The following is a 16,734-nucleotide window of genomic DNA, read 5'->3' on the forward strand; positions in this document are numbered from 1 at the left end:
CATATGTATGTATGTATTACTTACTAGGTGTATTGTATATAAATAACATAGCTCGAGCAATAAACTACACATTAACCCTGGAAAGTCATCCTTATCTTTTGTACACTAACGTCATCCTTCGTCATTTTGACTACGGCTTATTTCACGACGCTATAATTTGCATCGTCAGCAAATATGAGAACCAAAATTGAGTTTATTTCCTTATTCAATTTGTTTTTAATTAGTTTAAGACAAAAATTCATAAAATGGTTGAATTAGTATAATTTAAATTTATCATTTCCTAATCGACCAAAATGCATTTTAAATCAAAAATGAAATTACGAGTCGTCATTTTGACGAAGGATGACTGTCCAGGGTTAAAAACAAATACCTGCAACGACAATGACAACAACAACACCAACAATCATATCAAACAACGCTAGCAACTACACGACACGACCATAATATTCAGTACACACAAACATTCAATCGCTAACCCACTCCCCAACCTATTCTCGGTCGGTCGGTCGGTGGTCGGCTTCAATATACACAAACAACTCTGTATTAACCAATGAAAACTATACGCACATTAAATACCAAAAACAACTACACCAATGTACAACCGAGTAGTTGGCCAATAAGAGAGATTAAAAATGGAAAATAAAAAGACAACAAATGACGTTGAACAAAATAACAAAAACACTTAAATATTATTATGTATACAAATACATAGGTATGCCTCAATGTGTATTATATACGCACACAATCAATGTGTAAACTACATTTAAAAAAAATACAAATTTTTTTTGATATTATTCCATATATTATTTGATTTGATTGCAAATGTAAGAGGGAATGAGTGAGCTACACACATTATATCCCAAACAGAGAGAAAGAGAGGGAGAGAGAGAGCTAACATGTATGAAATCAAGAGTGCGTATTCGTACTTAAGTAAGTATTGTCTAGCAGATACTCTTCTAAGAGATCTTTACAAAGAGTATTTACTTACGTTGCTTAGCCTGATGTAAGGTGTTTGGCGAGTGCTTGTATAGAATACCCTAGAAGATCTTCGTTTTGTCTGCAGTAAGAGATATTTTTTTATAGTTTCTTAACTAAAGTTAACTACAAACCTACATGTTCGTGAGTGTGTGTGTGCGTGTAAGTATGTAATAAAATTGACCATAGAAATGTTGTTTCGTTTTAACGTTTTGTTTTCTCTCACTGGTTTATTACAAACCTTTAAAATCTTTCCATGACTTTACTGCTGTTGTAGTTGTTGTTGCTTTTTTATGCCTTTATGTCAACTTTAAACAATAGTAGTAGAAAGATAGAAAAAAATTGTTTTAATAGCCCCCCTCCATAATAAATCCCCCAAAAATATAATAATAAACCAAAGCAAAGAAAATTAAAACCAAAGATGACGTCAATCAAACCAATACTGAAGACATTTGAAGTTATCACTCTCTAAGGTAAGAGGCTGATACCTTTTGTACAAAATATTTTAAAGAACGGGTTATCATATAAAACTAAAATCATCCATCCAACGCATTTTGGAAGTTACGATCGATTTTCTATAAGAGAAAATGAAAAAAAAACGCAATTAAATATATGTATGTATATTTCACAATGTACCATCAAAATCCCCCACACACAAATGTATATAGACATACACACTTACATATTGATGTGATTCAAGTCGTTTTAATTATTCAATACCAATTAAAATAGGTCTTAATTTCAAGATATGTTATTCGCTGCGTAATTTCAATAAAAATGGATTTTATTTAGGTTACAAAATCGTAGACTTTCACCTTAGTTAGATATCATAAAATTGTGAATTATAGTTGAATATAATGATACCTTAATTTTAAAGTAATTTTAGAGATATGACAGGCACAAGTACATTAAACTGAATGAGATAAATTAGCTTAAATTATAATTTAATTTTAATTTAATTTGAGACACATGAATTCATATTGATTCAATGGATATTACAATATATTGAAATAAAACAGAATTAACATATTGAAATAAATTAATTAAGTTATTTTAACTATATTAAATTTAAATTAAATTAAAATTATTTCAAAATAGGTGTTTAGTTCAAATTAAAAATATTTTAAATTAAATTATTTTTTTTAACTAAACTAAATTAAAATAAAGAAAAATTAAAATTTTGAAATTAAATTAAAGTATGTAGAGGATATTACATAAAAATAAATTTAAAATAATTTTAATTAATTAATTAAAATTTAATTAATGTGAATTTTCGAGATATGTTATAACAGACAAAACAACATTAAATTGAATCAGATAAATTAAGCTAAATAAATTTAAATTTAATTTAATGCGATCAAAAATGAATTCATCTTGATTCAATGGCATTGCAACACAGAAAAAAAATTACACGAAAAATTTTCCAATTAAAATCTTAATTGAGTTTAAAAAAATATTTAAATAAAAATTTAATTGATTCAACAAATTTTTTAATTGAAACAAAAATCAATCACAAAAATGAATAGTATCAATTAATTTTTCAATTGATCATTTATCATTTCTGTGATCGAAGACATTTCAATTAAAAAATTAATTGGATCAATTAATTTCGTGATTGAATCAGAAAAAAAATTGTGTGAATATATTGGAATAAAATAGAAATATCATATTAAATTAAATTAAAGGTTCATTCGCCCGAACCGAAACATGTACAGTCCAGGCGTGTATAGATTGGTATCTGGCGTTTTCTTTTCAATGGCTCTATTAACCATGTTCCTTAATCTATATCTGTCCATGAAGCTCGAAAAATAATTGTATAATTAGACAAATTAAATTAGATTAAATTTAATTTATTTAAATTAATTTTAAATAATTTAATAATGGGAGTATCGTTCAAATTAAAAATATTTGAAATTTATTTGAAATAAATTAAAATAATTTAAGTATAGTAGTTTAGTTCAAATTAAAAATAGTTTAAATTTGGTAAAGAAAATTTTAAAATTAAATTAGACTACATAAATTTTTAACTAAAATTTAAATTTAAAATTCGAATGAAATTGAATTAAATTTTTTTGAAGTAAATATAAATAAAGTTGAATAAAGTAAAATATAAAACTAAAATCAAACGTGTCAGGGTGATAAAAATTAATTAAACTTTTAAACTAATCTAAATGTAAATTAATTACATGAAGTTAAATTTAATGAAATTAAGTTGAAATAAATAAATTAAATATGTCATTATTACAGTACGCATTTTAGATCTTATAAACATTTAATTATTATTATTATTATTATTATTATTATTATTATTATTATTATTATTATTATTATTATTATTATTATTATTATTATTATTATTATTATTATTATTATTATTCTTTGTGGTATCAGGTATCAGGGTGATAAAATTAATTAAACTTTTAAACCAATCTAAATGTAAATTAATTACATGAAGTTAAATTGAATGAAACTAAGTTGAAAGAAATAAACTAAGTATGTCATTATTACAGTACGCATTTTAGATCTTATAAACATTTAATTATTATTATTATTCTTTGTGGTATGTGGCTTTATAAATTTTAAAAAATTTAGCTTAATTTAATTTCCAAGTTAGTTCGACATCAATTGCCCAAGTTTACATTCGTCGCTAATCATGATCTCCAATTATCTAATGTAGCCTAAAACTATGCAATACTTTTTTCTTTTATATAAATTCTCTTTCACTCAAATCCCTATAATGATTTCATCAATTGTTATGTGATCATCTTTTTTTGTTTTTTCTTAGGAAAAGGACTTCTTCAAGTTATTTGGTAGACAAATTTCCATAACAATAATAATCAATATAATATTTATTTGATTATGAAGCGTTTACAATTTGTTTTTCGCCTTTATACTAAGCACACTCGTATGTGAAGAGTATATAAGATTTGTAATATATACCAATGGGAAGAGTATCAATATGTCAATGGAAATGTGCGTGATAGTAAGTGTATATTTTGTAAATTGATATTTTACTCAAGTTTATGATGAGCTACCAACAACAACAACGAAAAAATAAGGGCCACCCTTTATGTGAGCATTTGTTACGCTTTTGCCAAATTTTCAAACGTCTTTTCAAGCTGACATAGCCTTGGTTGTTGCCTTTTTGTGATACTTTATGAGCCAAATTTGTTTGGTTAAGGGATCGTTATTTGCTGTTGGTGTGCTTGGCTTTGTCGTCGTTGTTGTTCTTCTTCTTATGATGATGAAACAATAAACACACACGAAAACAACAGACGAATATACCAGGCATACAGAAAAATCTGACAAGTTCAAGTACTCAGAGGATATCCCTCTAAAGGTCTTAGTCTATTCATAATTTTCTTCGTCATACCCTTCCTTCTTCTCCTCGTGATGTGAACAAGAACCCTGAGGGGTGAGGCGTTTGTATGCGAATGTATTTATAAATATTTCTCTTCACTTTGTTTTTTGCCATTTGTTTATGTAGTTGGTTGTTGTTGTTGTTGCTATTGTTGTTTATGTCTTAATATCTTAGCGACATAATAAAAATAAATACGCGCTGAAATAATCGTAAAATAAATGTGTGGTAAATGTTTATGTTAAACTTAAAACAATTTGCAAGATTGTTATATGGCAAAAGCACCAGAAAAAAATGGAAATCCCCACAAATTTGTTTCGCCAAAAAAAAAAAGAAAAATATGCTTAAGACGAAAAGAATTGAGTACAGACTGATAAAACGGAGCGAATTGAGATATGAGGATTTAGATTGTGATTTTGGATTTAATGAACATTGAAATATTTTTTATAATATGTTTAATTATAATTTGTTTTCTGTTGGTTAAGCTACACTTGTAGTTTAGTCAATGCATGGTTTTAAGCTGAAATCAAAAACAAAAATAATGATTGAAGAGTAAACCAACAATAACAAACAAAACGAAATAGACTAATTTTAAAAAGATTTGAATGGAAAAAATATAAAGGGTAACTTAAGGTTTAAAGGATTTTTGGATGAAATTTGTTAAATGTTAAAAAAACACTGCCAAAAAAGATTTTGTCTTAACGTTAGTAAGAAATAGTTTAAAAATTTGTCAAATGTTAAAAAAGTACACTGAAAAAAAAAGAATTTGTCTTAACGTTAGTTGGAAGATGTCTCCTATTTTGGAATGTCTTTTTAGCTTTTTTTATTATTTTTTTCTTTATTGATTGATACTTTATTTTCATATCAGTACAACAAGATTGACCTTATGCATACTGTATATAATATTATTAAATAAAATGTAGTAGAACTACAAGAAATCACACAATTAAAAGATGATTGAATTAATATTGAAGAATTTACCAAAACCAAGTTGACCTTAGATCAAAAGTTTTTTATGTAAATATGCCCTTTAAGACAAATTACCTAAATCTAAGGACAAAACTCCTACAATGGAATGTTTGGTCAAGCAAAAAAATGTCGGAGGCATTGGAAATAATTTATTTTTTTATTTTATGTCTATATCTCCTTAAAAACTAGTGAGTAGTGTATGATTTAATTATATAGAAAAACTTAAACTTAAAAATTAAATAAACATTTTTATAACCAAATTTCTTCCACTATTTATTTCGATAAACACACCAACATCACTCCCCCATTCAGTTTTTCTTGTTGTTGTTCCCCTCTCCCTGAACCATTGGCAATTTACTGACACACATCCATCGTCCATCGCCTCTCAATTGTTCTAATAGATTTCCTACCATAATAAATTGAATAATTTGAAGTAATTAGTCCATAGCTAATTGTATTAATGATTTATGTAAATGCTTCAAAAGCTTGACTACAGGTCGCCTATTTATACACTAGAAGCTGCTGAATTCTTCTCGAGGAGGCTCATTGTCATCGTCAATGTTATTAAATAGCAAATAGGTTTTGTACCCTGAATTGTAATTGAAATTGAAATATGTATGCAAAGAGAATAGGCACAAAGAAGATGTCACAGAAGGCATCTTACAAATAGCGACCGATAAAAACCCAGGAAATTTGACATTAGAGTCTTATTAATGTAATAAGGTTTTTTTCTTCCAGCATTTTTTTTCGAATATAAAATGTTCAATTATATGCCATTAGCATAAAGTGGGATATTTGCCAAAATTAATGTTGGCGTAATCGAAGCATTTTCTGTATTTTTTCGTCAGGGGCTATTTAATTTTTATTTAATAGTTTTTTTTTTTGCAAAAAAACAGCGATTTTTAAGAAGCTTTTTACTTCATCATTTATTGATTTGCATTTGCAAATATTGCAGTTTTATGGAGAAGGTGCTTAAATTTTATTGCCGTCAAAAAGTTTTCTTTTATCTCCGAGTTATAAACTTAAGAAAATTGTCATGCAATTGGGAATTTCAATAATTCTTTTTGCATATTACGTTACATTTCTCAATAATCCAGTTATCGGTGGACATTGTTAGAAGTCTCATAAAATGCATTTTCCATAATAAAATTATCATGTTGGCATAAGGAATAGGAATAAAATTTTTGCAAAAAATAGTTGAGTATACAAAAAATATGACATAAAAGCCGCTCAAAATGAAACTTAGTATAGCAAAATTTTCATGTCATGAAAAAAGTTTTAAATAATTTGATTTTATTTATTGTAGTAGAATTTTACAGTACTAATTAACAAATAATTTTAATTATAAACATATAAATAAAATTAAATAAATAAAAATAATAAATTAATTTAATTTATGTTTAATTATTATTATTTATAATTTAATTTATTTATTTCAACTTTATTAGTAATATAGCCTCATAGAGGCCCTATTCGTTACAAAATATATTATTGGTTAAACTTCAAATATTTCTTAAACACTAATAATAATAATTAAAAATTAAATAAATATGATATCTATAACGTATCTCTATATCCTACTGACAAATCAATTTTACCTTAAAAAAATGTAATGAGACCGTTAATGTAAACTACTAAGTTTCTAAAAGTAAAAATAATAACAATGATAATAAAAATACAAACAAAAATTTTGAAAAAAAAAAACAATTAAATCATTAATAAACTAAAACTAAAAATTTAACAATTTATTTAAAAAATTATTGGGCATAAATAACAATTGTGTACATTAAAGAATTATGGCAATTACTTTTGAAGATAATGAATTTAATTATATTTGTACTAAAACTTTAATTTTCAATAGTTCAAACTTCAATTTAAATTTCAATAAAGATTTTTATTCCATTTTACGACTTTTAAATTATTATTTACTAAATAAAATAAATAGATTCTATTTATTGTATAAAGAAACTGTAAACAAAAAAGGAAATTATAAACAAAAATAATTATCAAAACTTTTAATAGGTTAGCTCTTAACGGATGCTTCTAAGGCTTCACTGTCCATAATCCAATAATTCTTTGAACTTCCGTCAAAAATGGAATTTATCATGCTCTCCCATGATATATTGTATTAAAAAGAAAAGTCTTTGATATACATATGTATTAAATCAATCCCAAGCTATTTCTCAATTTTAATTTTCAAATTTTATTATCGAAAATAATTAACAATTATTTATGCCTGAATTAAAAAAGAAATCACATATGGCCTATGAAATTGAAAACTATTTCATTTCGTTTTCAATACAGTTTGGAGTTCATCATCATTATTACGAGTTTTATTGATATCGACATACTTTTGAATTTTAAGATTTTCGGTGGCTGATTTCATAATTTTATTTTGCCTTTGCGTTTGTGTGATTTATCATTACAACATAACGCTCGACTTATTGCCTTATGGGGGAAATTCATTCGATTATTATCTTAGCTGCCGTTCACAGCGAGATCCGCATAAATATTACTCTTAAATTAACGTACTTCCCTAATAAAATCATTAATTATGTCGAAGACCCACCACAACGAACAAATGATGGATATGTGAAGTTATTGAACGTTACTATGTTTTTTTTTTTTTTTAGATTACCCCAAGTAAATGTTGCACTGGAAAAAATTAAGATTTTTTCGAGCCATAGGAAGGGATCGTAGGAAGCGAATTGACATTAGGAAAAGCAGCTGGTGTGTGGATAATTTATCCAGCAAGGAATCTATAAATATGATATAATTTGATTAATTTTAACTTCATTTTATTTTTTAATTTAATTTAATTTAATCTAATTTAATTTAATTTAATTTAATTTAATTTAATTTAATTTAATTTAATTTAATTTAATTTAATTTAATTTAATTTAATTTAATTTAATTTAATTTAATTTAATTTAATTTAATTTAATTTAATTTAATTTAATTTAATTTAATTTAATTTAATTTAATTTAATTTAATTTAATTTAATTTAATTTAATTTAATTTAATTTAATTTAATTTAATTTAATTTAATTTAATTTAATTTAATTTAATTTAATTTAATTTAATTTAATTTAATTTAATTTAATTTAATTTAATTTAATTTAATTTAATTTAATTTAATTTAATTTAATTTAATTTAATTTAATTTAATTTAATTTAATTTAATTTAATTTAATTTAATTTAATTTAATTTAATTTAATTTAATTTAATTTAATTTAATTTAATTTAATTTAATTTAATTTAATTTAATTTAATTTAATTTAATTTAATTTAATTTAATTTAATTTAATTTAATTTAATTTAATTTAATTTAAATTAATTTAATTTAATTTAATTCAATTTAATTCAATTTTGTAATTTATTTTATACAAATTAATTTTATTTATTTTATTATTTTATTTATATATCTTTTAAAATTAATTTAATTTATTTAAATGGTTCAAAGTAGTTTTTTTTACTAATAATGTAAATTCAAATAAATTGGGTGACATGTAACCACAAGCAGAGAAGGAATATGTTTCAAGAGCAAAATGTTATTTTTGTGTGGTGACCATGTAACATGTTTGTCACTAAAATGTTATTTTCTCGTCAAATATAACCTGCTTGCCGAAATCAGATACGTGATTTCCGAGAATATAACATGGTTGCGGAAACCATGTTACATGGTCACCACCCAAAAATAACATTTTGCTCTTAAAACATGTTTTCGGTTAGTGTTGCTATAATTTTGTAACTTAAATTAATTTTGGTTATTTCGTATTTTCTGTGTATACAACAACTAGTATTTACAAATGAAAACATACACAAAAAAAGCTGCTGGTAATTACGTTTATTAAACGCAAATCAATTACAATAAAACATACCATGGATTCGAACAAAAGTAACATACAAAAATCAAGTACCCAAGAAAAATTAAATCTAACAAATCATGGACTAAATGAGCTGGCTCAAATCTAAAAACAAAGAGGGATCATATATTCAACTACCTTCTTATCATTGCCACACATCATCTATAGTTTATCCATTTCTAATATTGTACTTACTCATCATCATTATCATCATGTAATGAAGTGTGTAGTTTCGGGAGGCTTCTTCACATTCTTTCCCCAAGCATCCTATCGAAAATTTGACTAAAAAAAAAACAACCAAGGTGGTTTACCTACCAACTACTTGGCTGTCATTATTGATGTGTGTTAATTTATCAAAAAATGAACGGCAGCCAAAGCAACAGCCTCTTGATAAAGGTGGTGATCCTCCATACTCAGGTGCTGGAGGTAACCCTTATAGGAGAAAAAATTACAAAGATTACAATCTATTTTTGTTTTACGTGATTATGAGCGATGATCTAAACCCAGCTTTGTTACACTCTCTTCCCTGGCAGAAGAAAGGCAGAAGTATCAAAATATTTATAAACCCATTCATCTTCGAAGCACTTGTTGTCATCTGGCACGATGGTGATGGTGCTGCTGCAGGTTAGCCTTTTGAATTTGAGGCGGCATAAGAATTTCTTCTTTTGAAATGGTAGCTATTTGTGCTAGCCCCAAGGCTAGCGTGTTCTTTTCTTCTATGTTTGGAAATAAATTGGACACCACACATTCTTGATGTTTTTCTAAACGTTGTAATTAGTTTGAGAGAGGTCTTTTTTTTGGCCTCATCAAGATCACTGACAATTTGATTTGAAATACCTTCATTTATTGACCTCATTCCGCTATGGATTGCATGGTTTAATGTCATGTTTTATCCCCCACCATTCCCATAAATAAGAAAACTGTATAGGAAAATACCTGGATTTGGCGTCTATTTTGAAATTAAATATCCATAGAACATGCGTACTGCCTCTTGTCTATATTGGATCATCTTGACCATTGGATGGACAGTCTATTATATTGCAGTTGACTTTTTGTTTTATTAAGGTCATCGAAGATTAATTGACTTTTGATGCATTTTAATTTAACCAAGAATTTTATTGTAGTTTAATTTTAAATGTTTGACAGTTAACTTTTTTTTTTATTTTGAGCTAAGAGTAATTATAAATGGAGAAAATGTCTGAAATTGATCTTAGATAATTTAATGAAATTTGAGTTATTTTTGAAAAGCCCCATAAAGGGAAATTTATTCAAATGCTGGTAGGGAATTAGGGTGTTCAACAAAATTAAATCAATTTCATATTGAAAAGATGCTTGGTACCGGTCTCAAACACTCAATTAATACACGCTTCTAATATTACAAAAATTTAAATAGAATTTTAACAAAATTTAGTAGGATTTTATATTTTACAGGGTATTAGAACCTTGATCTTTTCGTAATATGTTTACTAGAATAATTAGCATGAAATATTAGCTGGACTAACGAAATCTCCGCTACCCGTAAGAAATAGATTGCCTTATTTGCTAACAAAAATTCCGTGAGACGCTGTTATCGATAATTTACATTTTGCTCCCATAAGAAATCCATTGCAAAACTAGAGGTACATACCTTTATAAGAAGGTGCACACTTATTTCTAAAAAAATTTTCATCTTTAATAAAAATAAAAATTAAGTTTTATAAAAGTTTTTCATATAGAATTGCGAATCAATGTAGATCTACATTTACATAAGAAGAATTTCACTAACAATTAATTAGTGAAAGTAATAATTAATGGGTGTCACCTCTTTTTACCTACGATTAGTGTTGCCATTACTAGGGATTTCCCCCAAAATGGGGATATTTTTTCGTGAATGGGGACGAAATTTCTGAGTTGGGGATTTGGTGGGAAATTTCCGTAAATTTGGGGATTTTTGTGGGGATATTTTCGAGAAATAAGTTTAATCTTTTTTAATCAATTTTTAATTCTAAAATTTGACATTTTGATAAAATTTTCTATAGAAATAAAATTTTGACAAAATTGTCTTTAGAAAAAAAATGTTGACAAAATTGTCTATAGAAAAAGAATTTTGACGAAATAACGTATATATTTTGTCAAAATTCTATTTCTATAGACAATTTTGTCAACATTTTTTTTAAAGACAATTTTGTCAAAATTTTATTTCTATAGAAAATTTTATCAAAATTTCATTTCTATTAAAAATTTGGTCAAAATTCTATTTCTATAGACAATTTTGTCAATATTTTTTATAGAAAATTTTGTCAAAATTTTATTTCCATATATTATTTTGTCAAAATTTTATTTCTATAGAAGATTTTATAAAAATTTCATTTCTATAGAAAATTTTGTCAAAATTCTATTTTTATAGAAAATTTTGTCAAAATTTCATTTCTATAGAAAATTGTGTCAAAATTTTATTTCTATAGAGCATTTTGCTAAAATTTTATTTCTGTAGAAAATTTTGTCAAAATTTAATTTCTGTAGAAAGTTTTTTCAAAATTTTATTTCTATAAAAAATTTTATCAAAATTTAATTTCTATAGAAAATTTTGTCAAAATTCTATTTCTATACCCACTTTTGTCAACATTTTTTTCTATAGAAAATTTTGTCAAAATTTCATTTCTATAGAAAATTTGGTCAAAATTCTATTTCTATACACACTTTTGTCAACATTTTTTTTTTCTATAGAAAATTTTGTCAAAATTTTATTTTCATATATTATTTTGTCAAAATTTCATTTCTATAGAAAATTTTGTCAAAATTCTATTTTTATAGAAAATTTTGTCAAAATTTCATTTCTATAGAAAATTGTGTCAACATTTTATTTCTATAGAAAATTTTGTCAAAATTTTATTTCTATAGAAAATTTTGTCAAAATTTAATTTCTATAGAAAATTTTTTCAAAATTTTATTTCTATAAAAAATTTTATCAAAATTTCATTTCTATAGAAAATTTTGTCAAAATTCTATTTCTATACACACTTTTGTCAACATTTTTTTCTATAGAAGATTTTATCAAAATTTCATTTCTATTGAAAATTTTGTCAAAATTCTATTTCTATACACACTTTTGTCAACATTTTTTTTTCTGTAGAAAATTTTGTCAAAATTTTATTTCCATATATTAAATTTTGTCAAAATTTTATTTCTATAGAAAATTTTATCAAAATTTCATTTCTATAGAAAATTTTGTCAAAATTCTATTTTTATAGAAAATTTTGTCAAAATTTGATTTCTATAGAAAATTGTGTCAACATTTTATTTCTATAGAACATTTGCTAAAATTTTATTTCTGTAGAAAATTTTGTAAAAATTTTATCAAAATTTAATTTCTATAGAAAATTTTTTCAAAATTTTATTTCTTTAAAAAGTTTTATCAAACTTTAACTTCTATAGAAAATTTTATTTCTATAAAAAAATTTGTCAAAATTTTATTTCTATAGAAAGTTTTGTCAAAATTATATTTCTTTACAAAATTTTGTCAAAATTTTATTTCTATATGAAATGAATGAAATAAAATAAAGTATATCTTTGCAAAATCTACCAAAACATCAAAAATTCTATCAATCTACCAAACAATAAAAAAAATCTACCATTTCTGGTAGAATTCTATCAACTTTGGCAAGGTGTCTAACACCCAATTTTACTATTTGTATATTTCGAAATAAATTTTCGTTAAATAAATACAAGGTGGCCGAACTCCCATTTTCATATCACCAGTATCTTGGTGTTGTGGTTCGAAATCTTGATCTTATTGCAGTTTGCTGTAGTTGATAAAATTTTAATTTTTTAAATTATTTCTGATTTCCTACAGCAGAGCCTTAAAAAAAAAATATAACCATTTTTTTCAAAAAAAAAACTTGTCAAAATGTATTGGGGATTTTTTTAAGGAATTTGTGTTTAAATTGGAGATTTTTGGGGACGAAAACATCGTAATTTGGGGACAAGAGCCAGAAAAATACCTGCACACTGCCTATACACAAAAAATATTTTTCTGATTCAATCACGAAATTCATTGATCCAATTAATTTTTTAATTGAAATGTCTTCAATCACAGAAATGATAGTATCAATTAAAAAATTAATTGACACTCAATTAAAAAATTAATTGATACTATTAATTTGTGTGATTGATTTTTATTTCAATTAAAAAATTTGTTGATTCAATTAAATTTTTAATTGAATATTTTGTAAAACTCAATTAAGATTTTAATTGGAAAATTTTTCATTGCATACTTTTAGGAGGCACAGGTATGCGCTTCACTAATATGATATTTTATGCGAAAAAGCGAATATTTGTTAAAACTTTATCTGAAATATTTTTGCCTTCATGATTTTAATTGATCCAATTAATTTTTAATTGAAGTTTGCTCAAACACAGAAATGCTAGTATCATTCACCAACATCAATTAAAAAATGAAGTGGTAAAAAAACAATTCATTGAAAAAGTTAATTATACCATTTTTTCGTCTTAATTAAACAAATTATTAAATCAATTAAGTTTTTAAATGAGTCCTTTTTTTAATTCAATTCAAATTTTAATTCGAAAAATGTTGATAATGTTTTTTGTGTGTATTGCATCTTAGAATTCCACTCAGATTGGTAATACCTATGCACTGTTTAACATTCTCATATTTTAACAATTTTTTTTATAGAAATTGATGATACGAAACATTTCGTACTATTAAAGGAAATTATCATCCTTGTAATATATTTTTTTTTTCTTTATATCAAGTAAACCATAATTTTTCAAAAATATTTTTTTCTGTTATCATTAACGAAACTAATTTCTCTAATTAAATATTAACTGAAATTCAATCATGGAAACGATAATATCAGTTACCAAAGTTAGTTAAACAATTAATTGATCCAATTATAAAATTATTTATATAATTTTTACAATTGATTAATTAGAAATAATTTATCGAATATAGTCCAAATTTACTACAGATTGAAGTTAAAAATAAAAACTAAATATTCCTGAGTATTTCAGTATCATATATTTATATTTGTTTATATACATTTAAAATATGCCTTTCTTATAATACAAAATTATGCTTTAAAATATATAAAATTATTTTATTAATTTTTTCTTTTTTTTCTTTACAGAATTCCGTCCACTTATTGAAATCTAATATTTAAAATATATTAAAAAACCGAGAAAGAGGTAGAGCAAAAAAAAACTTCTTCAACTAAAATACTCACAACTATTGTTCGGGGAATAAAACAAATAAAAGAAAGCGAACTTAACTAACATATTCAAAGAGGAAATAACTGTTTTGCAAAAACATAGAACAAAAAATCTATAAAAGTCCTCAAATAAAAATATGAAACTTTAGAAATCCTTTATATTTCTTTTGTGTAAAATTTCCAATAAAAGGCAAATTAATGGCTAACTTTGCATATGGACATCAAAAACTATTAACTATTTCTAAAGGCAAATAACTAAATTTCAAAAGGGGAAAAACAAATCAAATCCATATAGAGTTCGTAAATCTTCCATTTCTGAGCCTTCATTTACTGATTGTCCAACAATCACACAAAAGATTCCCCATCCCTTTTGACTAAGCAAAAAAAAATAGGAAAAAGGATTCTTTTGTGTGACAAAAACAACAAAAATACAAGTATACAAAAACAACAACAACAGCACCAAGAACTGGGAAACTGAAAACCGTTTTCTCGTCTATAAATCAAACATTACGCAAATGACTGAATCAACACAGCTACAAACAGCAGAGAACAATAACGCAGGCGTTGTCAAAATGGAACCATTGCCGCCTGCCACAACAGCCTCAACAGCCAATACAACATTAGCCACATCGCCAGCACCATCATCGGTGATGGAACAACAGCAATTAGCTGCCGCAGCAGCCCAACAATTACAACAACAGACCGCATCCATATTGAGTGCAACACAGCAATTGCATCAGCAACAATTGCAACAGCAAATGCAGCAGCAGCAACAACAACAATATGCCTTGAAATGGAATGACTATCAGACTTCAATGTTGAGTTCATTTCGTCATTTAAGAGATGAAGAGGATTTCGTTGATGTTACCTTGGCTTGTGATGAGCGTTCATTTACCGCCCATAAAGTGGTATTGAGTGCATGTAGTCCATATTTCCGTAAATTGTTGAAGGCCAATCCATGTGAACATCCCATAGTGATATTGAGAGATGTACCGGCAGATGATGTAGAAAATTTATTAAGGTTAGTTGAATTAAAGTTTTATAAAGTTAAAAAAAAAAAATTAATTTAAATTATCCTTTTCGAATTAAACAAGAAAATAAATAAAATTAAAATAAATCGTTTTAAATTTATTAAAAAAAATAGTTTTATAAAACTAAATTAAAAAAAATAAAATTAAATTAAATAGCATTAACCATAATTATATTAAATTTTGTAATATTATATTGAATTTAATTGTGTTTATAAAATTTAGTTAATTTGGTTTAAATTTTTTAATTTATAACTAAATGTCATTAAACTGTACCAAATCAATTTTAATAAAAATCAAAAACAATTTTAATTTAAATTTTCCTGTTTTGATAGTTTTTTTTATTTCGGATTAAACAAGAAAATAAAATAAAAAATAAACTAATTTTATTAAAATAGCATTAATCATAATTATATTATTTGGTGATATTATATTGAATTTAATTGTATTTATAGAATTTAGTTAGTTTGGTTTAAATTTATTAATTTATAACTAAATTTCATTAAACTTTACCAAATCAATTTTAATTAAGTTAAATTAAATATAAATTCAAATTAGCCTAAGTCAATCCAAATTTTAATAAATGTAGTTAAATAAAATTTAGTTTAATTAATTAGATAAAACTACTATTGAATTAACGTTTTATAAAAATCAACAACAGTTTTAATTTAAATTTTCCTGCTTTGATAGTTTTTCTTTTATTTCGGATTAAACAAGAAAATAAATTAAATTAAAATAAATTGTTTTAAATTTAATAAAAATAAATTAGTTTTATTAAAGTAAATTTTAAAAAATCTAAATTAAATAGCATTAACCATAGTTATGTTATATTAAAGTTTATAATATTTTATTGAATTTAATTGTGTTTATAAAATTTAGTTAATTTGGTTTAAATTTATTAATTTATAACTAAATTTCATTAAACTCTACCAAATCATTTTTAATTAAGTTAAATTAAATATAAATTCAAATTAGCCTAAGTCAATCCAAATTTTAATAAATGTAGTTAAATAAAATTTAGATAAAACCATTAAAATTTATTTAAATAATTAAACAAACTAAAATCAGTTTAATTAAATTAAAATGTTAAATTTTATTTAATTGATTATAAAAATAAAACTATTAAATTTATTTAACTAAAAAAATATTGAATTCTTTTTATTAATTTATGAATTAAAATAAATTTATTAATTATAAATAAAAAATCAGTTTAATTAAATTAAAATTTAAAATTTGATTTAATTAATTAAAAAATAAAACTATTAAACTTTATTTAAATAATTATTAAAAAATATTTAATTTTAATTAATTTATTAATTAAAAAACTGA

At 24.1% G+C, this 16,734-nt stretch overlaps 1 protein-coding gene across 1 annotated transcript in view; it reads left to right on the forward strand.

Moving 5' to 3' along the window:
* Nucleotides 1-16,734, forward strand: part of ab (BTB/POZ-zinc finger protein abrupt) — a 243,373-nt gene that overhangs the window by 131,685 nt on the left and 94,954 nt on the right. The window contains 1 exon segment of the mRNA XM_075296084.1: nt 14,297-15,398. Coding sequence (XP_075152199.1) covers nt 14,893-15,398 — 506 coding nt within the window. The 5' untranslated portion in view covers nt 14,297-14,892.

Source organism: Haematobia irritans, chromosome 2 (genome assembly GCF_050003625.1).
Source record: "Haematobia irritans isolate KBUSLIRL chromosome 2, ASM5000362v1, whole genome shotgun sequence".
Classification (NCBI taxonomy): domain Eukaryota; kingdom Metazoa; phylum Arthropoda; class Insecta; order Diptera; family Muscidae; genus Haematobia; species Haematobia irritans.